We start from the raw sequence: 14,660 nt of genomic DNA, 5'->3' as shown, positions 1-14,660 counted from the left end.
GAATGTTGGTTTCTGTTGGATTAGCATCTCAGTACGATGGATTTTGATGTCCATGAAGATGGAAGTCATCACTATTGGGATCCCTGTCGGACATCCGTGCCGTGGGTTCTGGAGAGATGGAAATTTCTGTGACCTATAAGTGGCTTGTAGATTTCAATAGTGGCCGCCACTTGCCCCCTAATTCGGTAGGTAGTGAGCGTTTCCTGCAGAGCGGCGCCCGTCCCGCTTCACAAGATCTTACCGTAGATGGTAACTTCTCAGCCATTGTTGGTTTTGACCTTGAAGGCGCCGTGATGAGATATTACTTAAACTACTTAATTAGTTGTGAGTCTTCAAATACAGAGGCTAATTTGCTGTTGACCAGATGATACAGAGCGTGTCTCTGGCGTATCTGAACATATCATCCTGATATTAGAAGAAGAAAAAGTTAAGTCAAGGTCTAGGACAAGACTTTATTTCAGATGGCTTAATTGTGCTTTGACTGCTGTCAAGTAGAAAGCTGTAGGGGTTTCCTAGATCTATAATAAGCTTCCAGTTTGTTATTGAAGTGAAAGTGGCGTGAGTGGTATTTAAAGTTGAAATTTGGAGTAGCGAGTCAGAAAAATCAAATGAATAGGTGAGAGTTTTGACGGATGCAAGTAAGCCTCAACTCTCCAGTCAGCCGGCTTCTCTAGTACCGGTTTGATACGTAGCCCACCAGCCGATAAGGTTTGTGGGGTAGGATCACATGCGCTGGTACATGGTTGCACCATGTTTCCCCAATGACGGGTTAAACTTACAGTGGTTTAGCAGCTATATTAGTACCTAGGAACCCGTCTAGTCGGACGCCAAGGTACGAGACTAGGTACTTGCCTAGGTACCAGAGTTCACCCCTCTCAGCCCTCTCTCAACAAATCAACCCAAGTCAACCCGCCTAGGCCGCCTGTGCAGCGCGCAGGCTTCGTCCAGTAGTCGGTGAGAAAAAAGAACAACCCACTCTGTCTCTGCTACCTAGAAATATTTCTACCAAAGTCTTTTCTTTGCGTTCTATTCTTCTCTAATATGAAGCCACTAGGATGGTCTTGTGACTGCGAAAAGGATTGCAACTCGACGAGCGCAAACTGACCAGGATCTTCTTCCAGTTGTCTAGTGTTCAGTGTCACAAGCTGTATATTATAATTCGAAATAATTGACATCTGACACCTTTTCTCCATACTCCAAAATCCAACCGACCTTTTTTTTTTTTTTTTTTTGCGATTTCCGACGTCCATTTTCAATAATATCTTGCGACGGTCCGCCAAATGTCCTACACATAATGTCCTTCATTTCGATATTAACCTACTTCATCGGGGGTTATACTACCCTCGTTATCTCGCTATACATGCTCTCCGCCGTCGTTCCCGCAGCAGGGTTTGCTGCTCGTACCCTCGCCGCTTACATCTCTCTCATAATATGCGCCATCTACGGAGCTCTAGCATCTATAGTCCTAAGAATACTCGGCCGCGAACAAATTGCGCAATGGACAACAGCTCGTGCCTTCAAGTATGTTATGGCCCTTACGACCGGTATCACCTTCGAAGTTATCGACCCGAAGCGACATCTCGAAACCGTTCGACCCGCCGTATTTATCGGAAACCACCAAACCGAGTTGGATGTCCTCATGCTTGGATGCATGTTCCCTAAATACTGCAGTGTGACTGCGAAAAAGGTGCTGAAGAATGTGCCATTCTTGGGATGGTTCATGTCGCTAAGCGGCACTATCTTCATCGATAGGAAGAACTCGAAAGATGCAAGGGAAGCTATGGCTGGAGCCGCCAGGGAAATCCAGAAGAAAAAGCAAAGCGTCTATATGTTTCCCGAGGGCACACGCAGTTACGCGAAGGAACCCGATCTACTTCCTTTCAAGAAGGGTGCTTTCCATCTTGCTGTCCAGGCTGGTGTACCAATCGTTCCGGTAGTAGCAGCCAACTATTCGCACGTACTTTACCCCAAGGGTCTTGTATTCAAAGCCGGAAAGATCCCTGTGAAAGGTAGCCCTTTCTCCTAGCTCTAGTTGGAGTTATTACTGACGTATTTTAGTCCTCGACCCAATACCTACCGCCGGATTAAAACCTGAGGACGTCGATGAGCTAACGCGCAATACTCGTGACCTTATGCTTAAAGAGGTGGTCGCGTTAACCCAGAAAGTCCGAAACAAGCCCGTTGCCGTGCCTGCTACGAGTGGCGATGGCGTCGTGCATGCTAGCGGAGCTGACGCCACATTATCGTGAGTCCCAGGCGGCAGCTACGGAAGACCGGCACTATCGCCCGTAAGGCGGCCATCTTCTCAGCTCTACGAAACAATAGGCGATTATCTGCCTTAATCACAATTAGGAGCCAGTGCTAGACGTTTTCGCGGTCGAGACACGTCTCGGGATACGGGGAGTGTATATGCATTGATACCCCTAGACCTAATTATACAGGTGCATGTCTAAAGAGGGCTATTTCAACGAAACTTCAAAGGTTGTGGCACCTTCGTTGATCCAAACTTCTGTTAATAGCATTTGCATGTAGAATAGACCAGAGCTCGGGAGTTACAAGGAATTCGGTCACTTGGAGCGTTCTGCGTTACACGAAAGAGCAGTATTGGGCCAGAAAAATGCCTGATACCAGACTATACGGATGAAGATGTATTAATATGCTCTATCCAAAGCAGTTGATGAGAAAACTGCATATTGTTAATGTCTCGGATTATCTGGTTCCAGTGCAAACACGTGCTTGAGATTTATATAACGCATCACCTAGTACATAGATACAAAATACACACTTCGAAAGAAGGGATGGGCCTGCTTTGCTGAGGAGCTACTAAGTGTGACATGTGCACCCTCATATGCCTTCTAAGTGGCCGACCCTGGTGACTTTAAGACATAGTGGCTGTCTAATTCCGTGCCATGTGTCCCGCCTCCCTCTTCTTACATACATCGTGTGTACCGTCTGAATGTGTAACCCTTCTGCCCGTCTTTTGCCTTTGGCGTAAGCGGGGTAATACCTCCATTTCAGTATTGTGGGATGTGCGATCCGATCGAGCGTTCCGATACAAGGCTTGATGGGACCCGATATTATTGGATTTCATCATGAAACTTGCGCGATTCCAACAGGGACGTAGGACGTGGATTTCCTTGGCATAGTATAGCTTAGCTTGTCAATCTATCCAGCATACCCCCACCGACTTACCGGAGCCGAGATACATCACGACCCTACATCATCTATGACGTTTGGGCTGATATACTGTAAGAGGGCGGCCCGGTGAAAAGAAAGAGGTCTATGGTGAATTCTGCAGAACACATAAATCGGGATTGACGCAACGAATTGCTCGCATTTGCTATTTTCAGCAACGGAAGAAACGGGCTAATTCCGGTATTTTCAGCTAAGAACTTGATAGGAGAACACGCCAAGTGTGTAATCCCCTGAGCTACTTTGCCCAAACAGGCAATATTGGAAAAAATCGTCACGATCTAGAAGACAATATGGGACGAGACAAGACACCCTGTTGCAAATAGCTGCACAGAATGCATCGCTAGTGATATCCCACCATGCTATACGATATGACGAATCGGTCTAGTTAGCAAGTCTACACCTTGTACTCGTGCATCTGCCGATTTTAGTGGTCCATCTCAGCTCTATATCCTGCAGTTTTTCCTTGAGAAGGATGCAAGGAGATTAAATGGGTTGCCTCTTAGCCAGGAACTCCCAGCTTGAGAAGAAACACATAGCCTCGAGGATCCCGAAGACTCCCGGATAGCCCAAGATCCACCGTGGCGCCCTCGCTTTCACCGAACTTAGACATAGCTCTTTGATCTATTGAGGATGTACCTAGTGACGTCGCACTTCGTAGCTCCGAGGCGAGCTGCCTCCCAGAGCTTCCCCTCGTCCAGCTGGAGAAGCTCGTTCTTTCAGGGTCTATTTCTCTTTAGCTACTGATACTTCTATATAATAACCTGTTCCCTCGCCCTAGAGTAACTCATAATCTTCACTTGTACCAAATCTAGGTATCCTATCGTAACTTGAACATCAAATTAACTGACATTCAAACTCCTACCATCAACATGTCTTACACCGGCAACAACAACGACGTGAGTCTATTCGGAATAACTTGCTGATGGCTATGCTAATGCTATGATGTACAGTCCAGCTACGGCGACAACAACTACGGCGGCTCTAGCAACGCCTATGGGTCCAGCCGCCGGGACAACGATAACACCGACTCCTACGGTTCATCTCGTCGAGACAACGACAATGACAACTCATATGGCTCGTCCCGTCGCGGCGACAACGATTCATATGGATCCAGCCGCCGTGACAACGACAACAGCTACGGGTCTTCTAACACCTATGGATCCAGCGACAACTCATACGGCTCAAGCAACAACCGCCGGGACAACGACAGCTCCTTCGGTTCTAGCAACAAGAAAGACAGCTTCGGCTCCCGCAAGGACAACAATACCTCGTACGGGTCTAGCAACAACAACACCAGCACCTACGGGTCATCAAACACCGATTCCTTCGGCTCCAGCAACAAGATCGGTTCGTCGCGAGACGACGACAACAGCTATGGTTCTTCCAACCGCCGCGACAATGATAGCTACGGATCCTCTAACCGTCGCGACAATGATACCTCCAATTCATACGGCTCCTCCCGGAACGATAATGACTCGTACGGGTCCCGCAACAACACGAGCTCTAACACTTACGGCTCGAGCGATAACTCGTATGGTAACTCCTCGTCTTACGGCTCTGGCAACAAAAGCTCGGGAGGATATGATAACGACAATGATAACTCAGGTCGTAAGGGGGATAGTCTTGCCGGTAAGGTGTTGGAGAGTAAGTCATGCTTATATGTGTTTTCGTTGGGAATTTATACTAATTCGTTCGCAGAGGTTGGCTCGGCTTTCAACAGCGACCGCATAGAAGAGAAGGGCCGTGAGAAGCGCCATGGCGCGGGTGGATTTGGTGACAACAGCAACGACTTCTAAGTAAAATAAGTGAAGATGTTATGACATCTTAATCGCGTGTGTCTAGGTAGTTTCTTATTGCTTAGTGTGCCTACCTTTCATCGAAGGCAGCCGTCCACACCTGTGGATACAAGCTCTTCATGACAGATAGCTCAATACAATCGCTAAAGCACAGCTTTTAAATTAAATATCAATTAAGAACTCTACAGCTTAATATGGTTTCCACACCTATCTGTCCTTCGATAAATCTAAGAAATATTTAGTCCAAACGAATGGAATTAATTGTGCCCGAGATACTCCGGCACAAGTTCGTAGAGAAATCGAGCCGAGGTCTAGTAAAAGCATTGCAATCTAGGAAATCCCTTGTAACAATAGCCCGCCCCCGCGAAGTGAAACGTGACTAACAAGTTCCGTTCGTTCGCTCAAATCCGATACTGGGATGCTGGTTCTTAAGAGAGCTGAAGAGTGAGAGTCGAAGCATGGTTACCTACGTATGGGGCGTAAAATTGGAGACGCCGACCGTGATATTAGCTTCGTGTTGACCGGATTTGTCGCTCTATTCCTTAAACATTTTACGCCTGTCCTTGTAACGAGAGGAGTAATCATCCCATTTTCTCGACATACACCCTCTCTCGGTATTAAGGTTAATGTCTAATGAATCCTTAGTCGGTGTTCGCAGGTAGTATTATGTGAAAGGTCTTGGGCCTCTTCCCTTTCCTTGATATCTAAAATCTGCCTATAGATGTGTGGTCGTACTCATAATAGGGTTTGGTGCCTGAATTGAAAATTGGTTTTTATTAATTAATTATCGATGGAAAAATAGTTTCCTATAGTCTTATTCTACCGTCTCCTCCAAACCAACGCCGTATATCTGAATCACTTCGACCTGGTCTAGTACTGCTTTCTCCTGCTTCTTCATCATTACCACCCATCCACTTTGGCTTCTTGAAGCCTTCTCCGATCTCCTGGAACCACTTTGGAGCGTCTATAGTATCAATCGTATTCTTGAAGCGATGGCCCAAGTTCGTGAAGAAGTTGTCATCTTCAGGTTCTGAGTCAGAGACGCCAGTGCGGGAACTTTGTGCTGTTCTCCTGGTGGGTTGGTCATGGTACGAAGGTGATGTGGCGAAGGGTGTCCTAGTACCTTCGCTTCTAGCAGCGGGTACCGTCAGAATGGGGGCAGAACGGCCCTGGCCATTTGCAGTCCTGGACGCAGCTTCATCCAACCTTCGAGATATGGACGTTCCATTTAATTCTCGTTCTATCAAGTCTCTCCCTTCACGCCAAGAACCGCTCCCATAACTAGGCTCATTATCTTCTTCATCCACAATATCAACACCAAACCCGAAGAATCGCTTTACTTTGCCATATAATCCAAATAGTGCTGCGCATACTGGGACAAGCACAAAAATAGGGAACAAGTAGTCAAACCATTTCCCAAGCGGAGTAAGGTCGACATATTTCCCAAGGATATCGTAAAAAGTTGTTTCTTCGTATATCGATCGTGATAAGAATGTGACAAAATTGTAAGATAACGGAACACTCAACCTGGCAACTTGGCCCGCATACCAGAATGCTGATTCATGAGCCGTGTTGCGACGGACTAGAGCGCGGCCACGCCATACTTTGACTTCGGTTACTGAATGGAGAGCTGCTGCGCACATGTATAATATCCAGAACGCAGCGATGACTTGGCCTGCAAAACCAACGCGACCGCTCTCTCCGGTCCAGTGATGGACCACGGTGAATCGGATAACTGATACAGATGGAAAAGCTGCTTTCACTAACTCAGACCATATGATGCATACCGATGCTAGTGCAAGGAAGCCACCAAGGAAAACACGGAAGTAGGGGATGACGCAACGATAAAGTAGGTACCGAGTATAGGGAGTGAGAACGGTAGTCCTCTCCCAAAACGAGGAACCTGGGGAATTTGCGCCAAAGTCGAGTTTCTTCGAAGTCGCGGAATTCAATATCGCTTGTGTCTTCGAGGCATCATGAAGTAAGCGATCCCACTCATCAATGTAGCGGGATTTGGTATGTCTTGCCCGAGTGAGTTGGCGCGTAAGGTCCGCCAAGTACTTCTCGGTAATGACCGTAGGAATTATGCGATTATCACTCTCTATCCGAGGCAGGACGTTCCTAGGTCGCGACTCAGGGATATTGCATATATCCGACAACTCCTCGATCCAATCTTGAAAGTCCCTGGCACTTCCGGTCTTGCGCTTGCTCAGTTCTGACACTTGAACTTCTAGATCTTCTAAATTAAGGATAGCATCTTCCATCTTCTCATAAAGCTTAGGCGCCTGGGTCTGGAGTCGTCGTAATCGGCTACTGGCGCTTGCGTTCTTTATTAGGTTTCGGGGGATAGTGACGAGACCGTGACCCATGAGATAGATGGCTAAAACCAAACACCAACAGTAGCCAAGAGCTAATACCAATCCCTTCAACGATGTGAATGAAGGGCCGTAGGATAGAAAGAAGTAAATTAGTCCAAGCACGCCCGCTCCTACCACGATTGCATAGTACTGGGCATTCTCGCGCAAGGAGTATAGAATTCGGTCTTTGGGCTCGCGATAACCGGCGTCGGAATACTCGGCAAGTATTGGTAGTATAAACCTGGAGTAATTCGTATTAGTAGGTAGAGTCGAAAAGTAATAATTGTCATGCGGTTAGTATTACCAAGTCAAGACGAAGGTGAGCCAGTATGAAATCCTCCACGACACGAGCAGCGCTCTAGGTGGTAGCCAAATGCCTCTCGTCTCATCTTCGGTACTGGCATTCGACGCAAGATCGATAGGTACGAGTAGGACGATAGTTGCGGGTAGCCATAGTGCAAAGAATACAGGCACTAGTAAATAGGCCGGTGTTGTTCGCAATGGGAGGTAATGGCGCAGAATCAGGAGAACGATAAGGGAGAGGACGAGAAGCGCGACGAGCGCAAAGATTTCAGAGGGTACTGGCGACGGACTGCTCAATATGTGTAGCATCCTGAAGAATTAAGAATACCCCATGAGGCAATCTCGACGTATAATAATGAATGGAATTGTCGAGAAAAAACTATGTAGATGGATAAGGATGCGCGACGCTTTTCGTTAGAGGCTTAGAATAGATATGGACCACCCTTAGAGTTTACTAAACTCGCCCGCTGACGTCGGCTTGGTTTCCGTACATATAAAATGTGGTCCTCTGCAATAAAATCCTTGTAATTCTTATTACGGCCCCCACTTCACTGAGATTAAATAAGAAACCGGATCCATGAATGCGGCGGTGCGTTAGTTCATGTGGCTGGGCATTCAGGCATTTCAATGTTCTCACCAGAAAAATACCTAGGTACCTGGGTACATTTGTGAGTATGTGCATAAATGGATACGTACCCAGTTATGTACATTTATGTACATATGTACCTAATACGATAGAGGCTAAACAGGGGTAGCTCAGTGGAATAACATAGCAGCATAGCTGGCCACTTGACGAAAATCGTCCCCAGATTTTTTTCCGCACGGCTGAGGAGAGGCCAACTATCATCGTATAATTATACATCGTCCGCTTCTCACACGATCAATTTTCATTTTTTCATAGGGCCTTTTGCGCCATACCAGGTCGACACCAGCTTCTCTTATTATTTTGTTTCTTCTTCGCTTCTACTTGCATTTTATCGCCGTATCCTTTTTTCCCTTCCATCGACTCGTCCCTCTCCTATTCTCGTTCTCCGATAATTGTATCCGGTCATGTGGTTCACAGCGCTGTCAGCCCTATGGCTGGCGGCCACAGCTTGGGGTGCCGTGAATAGGGACGAAGATGGAAATGTTAGGACTATTTCCGTGAGTCTTGCGCGCGCGAACTAGACCTTGCTGGAACCACTTCTAAACAATTATATTGTCTCCCAGCTTCGAACCCACACGCTAAAGCAGCCCTACCTAGACTCCGACATGCAAAGTCGGTGGTACGATTTTGGAGGCGACACAATAGTTCGAACGGATTCGTACGTCGATTTCCATCCGCATTTAAATCCGGTGATATTTATCATTATTTTAGGTATATACGTCTGAGTTCGGATCGCCCATCGCAAAATGGATGGTTATTTTCTCGAGTACCTATGACTGCTACGAATTGGGAAATCACCGTCGAGTTTAAAGTCCATGGAAAAAATCAGCTATACGGTGATGGTTTCGCGATGTGGCTCACGAAAGAGCGAGGTCAAACCGGTCCGGTTTTCGGACATGCAGACAACTTCGAGGGCCTTGGCATTTTCATCGACACTTACAAGAACAACCGACCCGGTACCGTTTTCCCGTACGTTATGGCGATGGTTGGTGACGGCAAGACATCATACAACAAGGATAACGACGGAAAAGATACCGAATTTGCTGGCTGCTCCGCTCGAGGCATCCGAAACGCGAACATCCCCACGAAACTAAAGCTCACCTATTTTCAGGATAAATCTCTGAAGTTGGAACTCCAGTATAAGAGCGAAGATGAATGGCAGTTGTGCTTCGAGACGAGCGAGCCACCAGCGATCCCCTCGGTAACGTACCTTGGATTTAGCGCCGAAACAGGCGAGCTGAGTGACAACCACGATATTATTTCTATCGACGCCAAGAATCTTTACGTGACGGGAGGCTCGTCCAGCAAACCCACCCCCGGTAGGGGAGGTATTAAGTCGCCTCAACAGCAGACAGGTGGTAGCTGGACTTGGTTCTTCTTCAAGATCATCTTCTTCGGACTGGTGGTTGGCGGAGCATACGTAGGATACACGGCATATCGGGCAAATCAGAAGAGAAGTCATCGATTTTAAGGGATTCGCAAAAGTACGTGAATTAGGAGTAGGGCGATATATGCCGAAAATGGCAGAAGTACATATCAACAGTATATGAATCTTTCAGGGCCGTGGTCTTTTTTTGTGAGATTCCATGGGTTCCTAATGGCTTACGAGGTTGACAGGCGTCAATAGGCAGTGTAAAACTAAATAGCAGAACTAAATGCAGAAGAAGCTACAAATCTCAACGTGTTCGAATCACTCAACCACCTATAATTAGCCCAGCAGAAAACAAACTACCTAGGTACTTAGGTAGTTTTTACCTGTACCAAGTTGTAGCGTATATGAGATAGCGTTCGACTTGTTAATTAGAGGCTTCTATTATAGCAAGCCTAGATCTTTTGGTGGAACTTCGAAGTCTGGCTCATCAACCCATAGGAAGACAATCGCTACCAACCATCTCCGGCAATACCTTCGGCAGGTAATTGATGTATGGAGTGAATCGAATAATAGTATTCGTAGGGTTGCAAAATGTGTCGTGTCATTGTATGGGCTCGTAAAGGTGGCATCGGGGGATCTTATCCGAAGCGTCAATGTTGTAGTCAGTAGTTATAGACACAACGTACTGTGTCAAGAAGCTCAAATTAGTCCAATGCACGAGTCAAACAGCTTAAGATTATTGCGTAGGAAGCTAGCCGCACACATAGTACGCGCGACATAAAGCTCAAACGTAAACTGTTAAAGATTGATGATTATTTGGTGTTGGGCGCAGAGTTAGTTATAAATACCTAGGTAGACACTCTCACCTCAGCATTAGTCCCCTATGCTATTTCAAGACAAATGACGTCGACACTAAGTAAATTATAACTGCAGTTCGCTAAATGTTTTCTACTAATAGCCCTGGAGAACTGCCCTCAATGAGGTCTTTACCCCACGTTGATACGTACCCAGGGTAGCTCAAGACTAAGCGATTACGGTTAGTGTTGCATGGGTACAGTGGTGTAGTGCGTCGAAAGTGGGAAAAGAAACGGAGAGAGTACCTCCCCGTATCATTCATCCGTCCATTCATACCACCCACCATTACCTTCACCTCACACCATACAGATCATCGAGTATCTTCACTATACCTATCAGGTAATCTAAATCTTGAAATATTTGTACATCCATGTCATGGTAGGGTTCTAAAAAAAGTTAAGAGAGTTATATTACGGTCTCGTTTACAACTAACCATCCAGCAATACACCTTGGGATCTTATCTGGTTCCGATCTTGAATGACGATGGAACCCTCCCATACCTATTCGCCAGCTTCGCAACCCACTATTATATAGGATCTACGTAATGTCCACATGAGATTTCCTTCGGATTGAAGCCAAAAAAATCCGGCTTGGTCGTTTTACTGGAGCCGAAGAAACTACTACATACATCGGAAGATAGAGTGATAATAGCAAGGTAACAGGAAGAATGCGGCTTTTTCTTGATCTTCAGACATTCTAACCAATCTTTTTAACTCGTCACAGCCTTCAGCAATTAGTATTAACCCCGCTTGGTATTGGTGGTTGGGTCCTAAAGCGAGACATCGAGAGAAAAAGGGAAAAGGCCCCCACCTTTTCGATCCTCTCGATGGTCGACCATATTCCTTCTTTCTTCGTCTTTTGCTGTGTCCGTACTGCTAGCAACTTGCAGCACGCAGCATTTAGATTGAAGCGGTCGACGGCTTTTAGGGCTCCTGTGACGAAGCACTAAGCCACCCTAAGCACGGAATACCTACCTAGGTATTTGCATGCCGACTCTAAGTGGTAGCCTATAGCACACATAGGGGGGAATGCGTTATGTGGGCTCGTGCTACTTTTCGCCCACGTATAGCATTTTATTTGCCATTTATCTGGTAAAATCCGCCTGCCTTCCTAACCTAACTTAACCTAACCTACCTAATTCTTTTGATTCCTCCCTTACTTGCGTTAATACCTTATGTAGGCTAGCTATTTGCCTAAGGTAGAAAGAGAGATAGAGAGAAAAATGTAAGTAAGTACACGATCGATCTATTACATACATCACTAGACCCCTAAAAAAAGATACATACACCAACATTACTCGAAACTCAGTTATCGTTCCCTGTCCCCTGTTTCTTGTTTCTGCACGAAGCAGGAAGCAGGTGCTGTATACTCAGTACATCTACAAATGTACATTGCCTGCTGCATATACTTAGCGCCAGTAAGGTCATTACCTACCTGGGTTAGGTACCTTTTACCTTAAGGTCCTACGTTTTTGACTTTCAAGTTTCCTCCCCGCTCGTCTTCGCCGTCATCCCAGCCCACTTGTCGCCTTTTTCGAGTCGACCTTCGCACCGACGACTCAAGACCTGCTTCCGTCTAAACCTTTTACCTCGTCGTTAAGCTTGCATCGATCGCAATTTCTTCAACCCAATTCAACCAAAAATTGCCTCTTTTTTACTATTTCCTCATCTGGTGATTACGGGCAACAGATGTTCAAAATTCCCACGGTTTTCTTCTTTCTTGTTCAATTCGTCGGAGAAAGAAAGAAAACCTGCCTGGCGCAAAAGTTGACGTAACTTCATTGGTTCAATTGGTCTACCCGCTGTCTTATTGCTGCTGCTACTATTCTTTGTGTTAGAATAGGACGACCCTTAATCATTGAGCAGCTGGAAAAAGAGTAAGGCTGGGTACATAGGTATCTTGAGGATTAGGTTATTATTCCATCAAAAAATAATTGAGCTCAAAATCGGCGATTACACAGCCCAATTCGACATTACCTTCCACCCAGTTAGCTTTACTTACTCGGGTCCCTCCCCGTGCCCATCACCCACGTTCTGACATCCTGGCGAAGGAGCGTTACAATACGTCCAGTTCCAAACAATTCCTCCTGCCAGCTCTTCCCCTGCCTACCTAGGTCCGCACAAACCTGAGTATTATCTAACTATTACCTCCTTCTGCTCGCCGAGAATTTCTGAAGTCGCAGTCCACCACGATATTCACACCATTCAATATTCGCAAGGCTGGTCCATAATTTCGGATCAACTTTTTGCGACAGCACGATACCTTTTTACTACCTCTATTCACCTTCACGAGGGGACTAATCCCTCGCTTTTCTTGACATCATATCACATGCCGACCTTAGGGTTTCTTAAGAAGAAGCGGACTAAGGAGGAAAAACTTGATTCCTCTAGCCAGCCTACGAGTCCTGTTACACCAATCACCCCGACATCCTCGAGGACGTTCGAGTCGAGCTCTCTCACTACAGTACCGACGCATAGCACAAGCGCTACGAGTACCGCTTCGCAGTCGCAATCTACGGCACAAAATAATCACGAAGCGCCAGCTTCTGCTGGTGGAGGGCCGCAAATGAATCCACCGGCAGCCCATCAGGCCGCTCCCTACGGGCTACAACCTACACCGAGCCCCGCGCAAGTAGGAACATCACACAACCTACCGAGCATCAACAACCTAATTAACCTACCACAAAATGACGGTACGGCACATGTGATTATAACTAGCATATTTCACTCGTCTAACATTAAAAAATAGGTCACGGTGCGCCTCCGCCGCAACAACAGTCACAACACCAAGCGCAACCTTCAGAGGTTAGGGTAACAAAAGGGAAATACTCACTCGGCGACTTCGATCTCCTCCGAACGCTTGGTACTGGAAGTTTTGGGCGGGTGCATTTGGTACAATCGAAACACAACCAACGATTCTACGCTATCAAAGTTTTAAAGAAGGCTCAGGTTGTGAAGATGAAGCAAGTCGAACACACCAATGACGAACGTCGAATGCTGGGAGAAGTTAAACATCCTTTTCTCATCACGTTGTGGGGGACATTTCAGGACCCTAGAAACTTGTACATGGTTATGGATTTTGTCGAGGGCGGCGAGCTGTTCTCTTTACTGAGGAAATCAGGGGTGCGTGAGCTGCTATTCGAGGGTTGAGTTTACGTGATGCTAATTTATACTAGCGATTCCCGAATCCGGTGGCCAAATTTTACGCCGCCGAGGTCACTCTCGCACTTGAATACCTACACTCGAGAAACATCATTTATAGGGATCTGAAACCGGAAAACCTCCTTCTGGACCGACACGGACACCTTAAGATAACAGATTTTGGGTTCGCAAAAAGGGTACCGGATAAGACATGGACTTTATGTGGGACTCCAGACTACCTGGCACCGGAGGTAGTTTCTAACAAGGGCTACAATAAATCGGTTGACTGGTAAGTTTTGCTTTATTTATAATATGATGACGGTAGTTTTGTTGCTCACATCTGATTTGTATAGGTGGTCCCTAGGCATTTTGATCTACGAGATGCTTTGCGGCTATACACCGTTTTGGGACAGTGGATCGCCAATGAAGATCTATGAAAACATTCTGAGAGGGAAGGTCAAGTATCCGGCATACGTCCATCCCGACGCTCAGAATTTGCTCGAGCTTCTCATAACGCCAGACCTGACAAAGCGACTGGGCAATTTGTATGGCGGGTCGCAGGACGTGAAAAACCACCCATGGTTCTCAGAAGTCACCTGGGACAGATTATCAAGAAAGGATATCGACGCTCCTTATACGCCTCCAGTCAAGGCCGGTGCCGGTGATGCAAGCCAATTCGACAGGTATCCTGAAGAAACGGAGAAATACGGCCAGTCAGGAAACGACGAGTAAGTCAAGCCATAATTTGTATTCGGACGAACCGCTGATCTTGTTGTGCTAACTGTTATAGGTATGGCTACTTATTCCCCGACTTTTGATAAGTCGATGAATCGTTTTGCGGGTAGTTTTGGGCGGGGTGCACACTGCAGCATACTTAGATCCAGGCCGTACCAACTGGGTTGGACTCGAGCGAGTACGAAACTTATAAGAAGCATTGGCTCTTATCAATTTTTTTTTCCCGAGGGAAAAGCGATAATACGGGCCACTAGGAACAGG

At 46.5% G+C, this 14,660-nt stretch overlaps 5 protein-coding genes across 5 annotated transcripts; 4 read left to right on the top strand and 1 right to left on the bottom strand.

Moving 5' to 3' along the window:
- Positions 1 to 1,294: 1,294 nt before the first annotated feature.
- Positions 1,295 to 2,249, top strand: F4822DRAFT_424211 (acyltransferase-domain-containing protein; the record flags this gene model as incomplete). Its single annotated transcript, XM_051460106.1, has 2 exons — positions 1,295 to 2,009; positions 2,059 to 2,249. 2 exons carry the CDS (start codon positions 1,295 to 1,297, stop codon positions 2,247 to 2,249), a joined length of 906 nt encoding a protein of 301 aa, XP_051319522.1.
- Positions 2,250 to 4,064: 1,815 nt separating this feature from the next.
- Positions 4,065 to 4,991, top strand: F4822DRAFT_424210 (uncharacterized protein; the record flags this gene model as incomplete). Its single annotated transcript, XM_051460105.1, has 3 exons — positions 4,065 to 4,091; positions 4,146 to 4,839; positions 4,894 to 4,991. 3 exons carry the CDS (start codon positions 4,065 to 4,067, stop codon positions 4,989 to 4,991), a joined length of 819 nt encoding a protein of 272 aa, XP_051319521.1.
- Positions 4,992 to 5,722: 731 nt separating this feature from the next.
- Positions 5,723 to 8,163, bottom strand: F4822DRAFT_23088 (LMBR1-like membrane protein-domain-containing protein). Its single transcript, XM_051454128.1, has 2 exons — positions 7,653 to 8,163; positions 5,723 to 7,589 (listed from the first exon to the last, which is right to left on the bottom strand). Exons 1-2 carry the CDS (start codon positions 7,958 to 7,960, stop codon positions 5,798 to 5,800), a joined length of 2,100 nt encoding a protein of 699 aa, XP_051319520.1. The 5' UTR covers positions 7,961 to 8,163; the 3' UTR covers positions 5,723 to 5,797.
- A 34-nt stretch (positions 8,164 to 8,197) lies between these two features.
- On the top strand, positions 8,198 to 10,493 carry F4822DRAFT_385656 (legume-like lectin family-domain-containing protein). Its single transcript, XM_051456646.1, has 4 exons — positions 8,198 to 8,794; positions 8,861 to 8,955; positions 9,009 to 10,306; positions 10,356 to 10,493. Exons 1-3 carry the CDS (start codon positions 8,702 to 8,704, stop codon positions 9,766 to 9,768), a joined length of 948 nt encoding a protein of 315 aa, XP_051319519.1. The 5' UTR covers positions 8,198 to 8,701; the 3' UTR covers positions 9,769 to 10,306; positions 10,356 to 10,493.
- Positions 10,494 to 12,852: 2,359 nt separating this feature from the next.
- Positions 12,853 to 14,482, top strand: F4822DRAFT_424207 (Pkinase-domain-containing protein; the record flags this gene model as incomplete). The annotated part of the gene is made up of 5 exons (XM_051460104.1): positions 12,853 to 13,216; positions 13,273 to 13,646; positions 13,700 to 13,953; positions 14,018 to 14,392; positions 14,455 to 14,482. 5 exons carry the CDS (start codon positions 12,853 to 12,855, stop codon positions 14,480 to 14,482), a joined length of 1,395 nt encoding a protein of 464 aa, XP_051319518.1.
- Between the last annotated feature and the right edge of the window lie 178 nt (positions 14,483 to 14,660).

The sequence above is a fragment of the Hypoxylon trugodes genome (genome assembly GCF_022578975.1).
Source record: "Hypoxylon trugodes strain CBS 135444 unplaced genomic scaffold F4822scaffold_1, whole genome shotgun sequence".
Lineage (NCBI taxonomy): Eukaryota > Fungi > Ascomycota > Sordariomycetes > Xylariales > Hypoxylaceae > Hypoxylon > Hypoxylon trugodes.
Note: the sequence above shows the minus strand (reverse complement) of the source record. Positions and strands in the feature narration are given on the sequence as shown.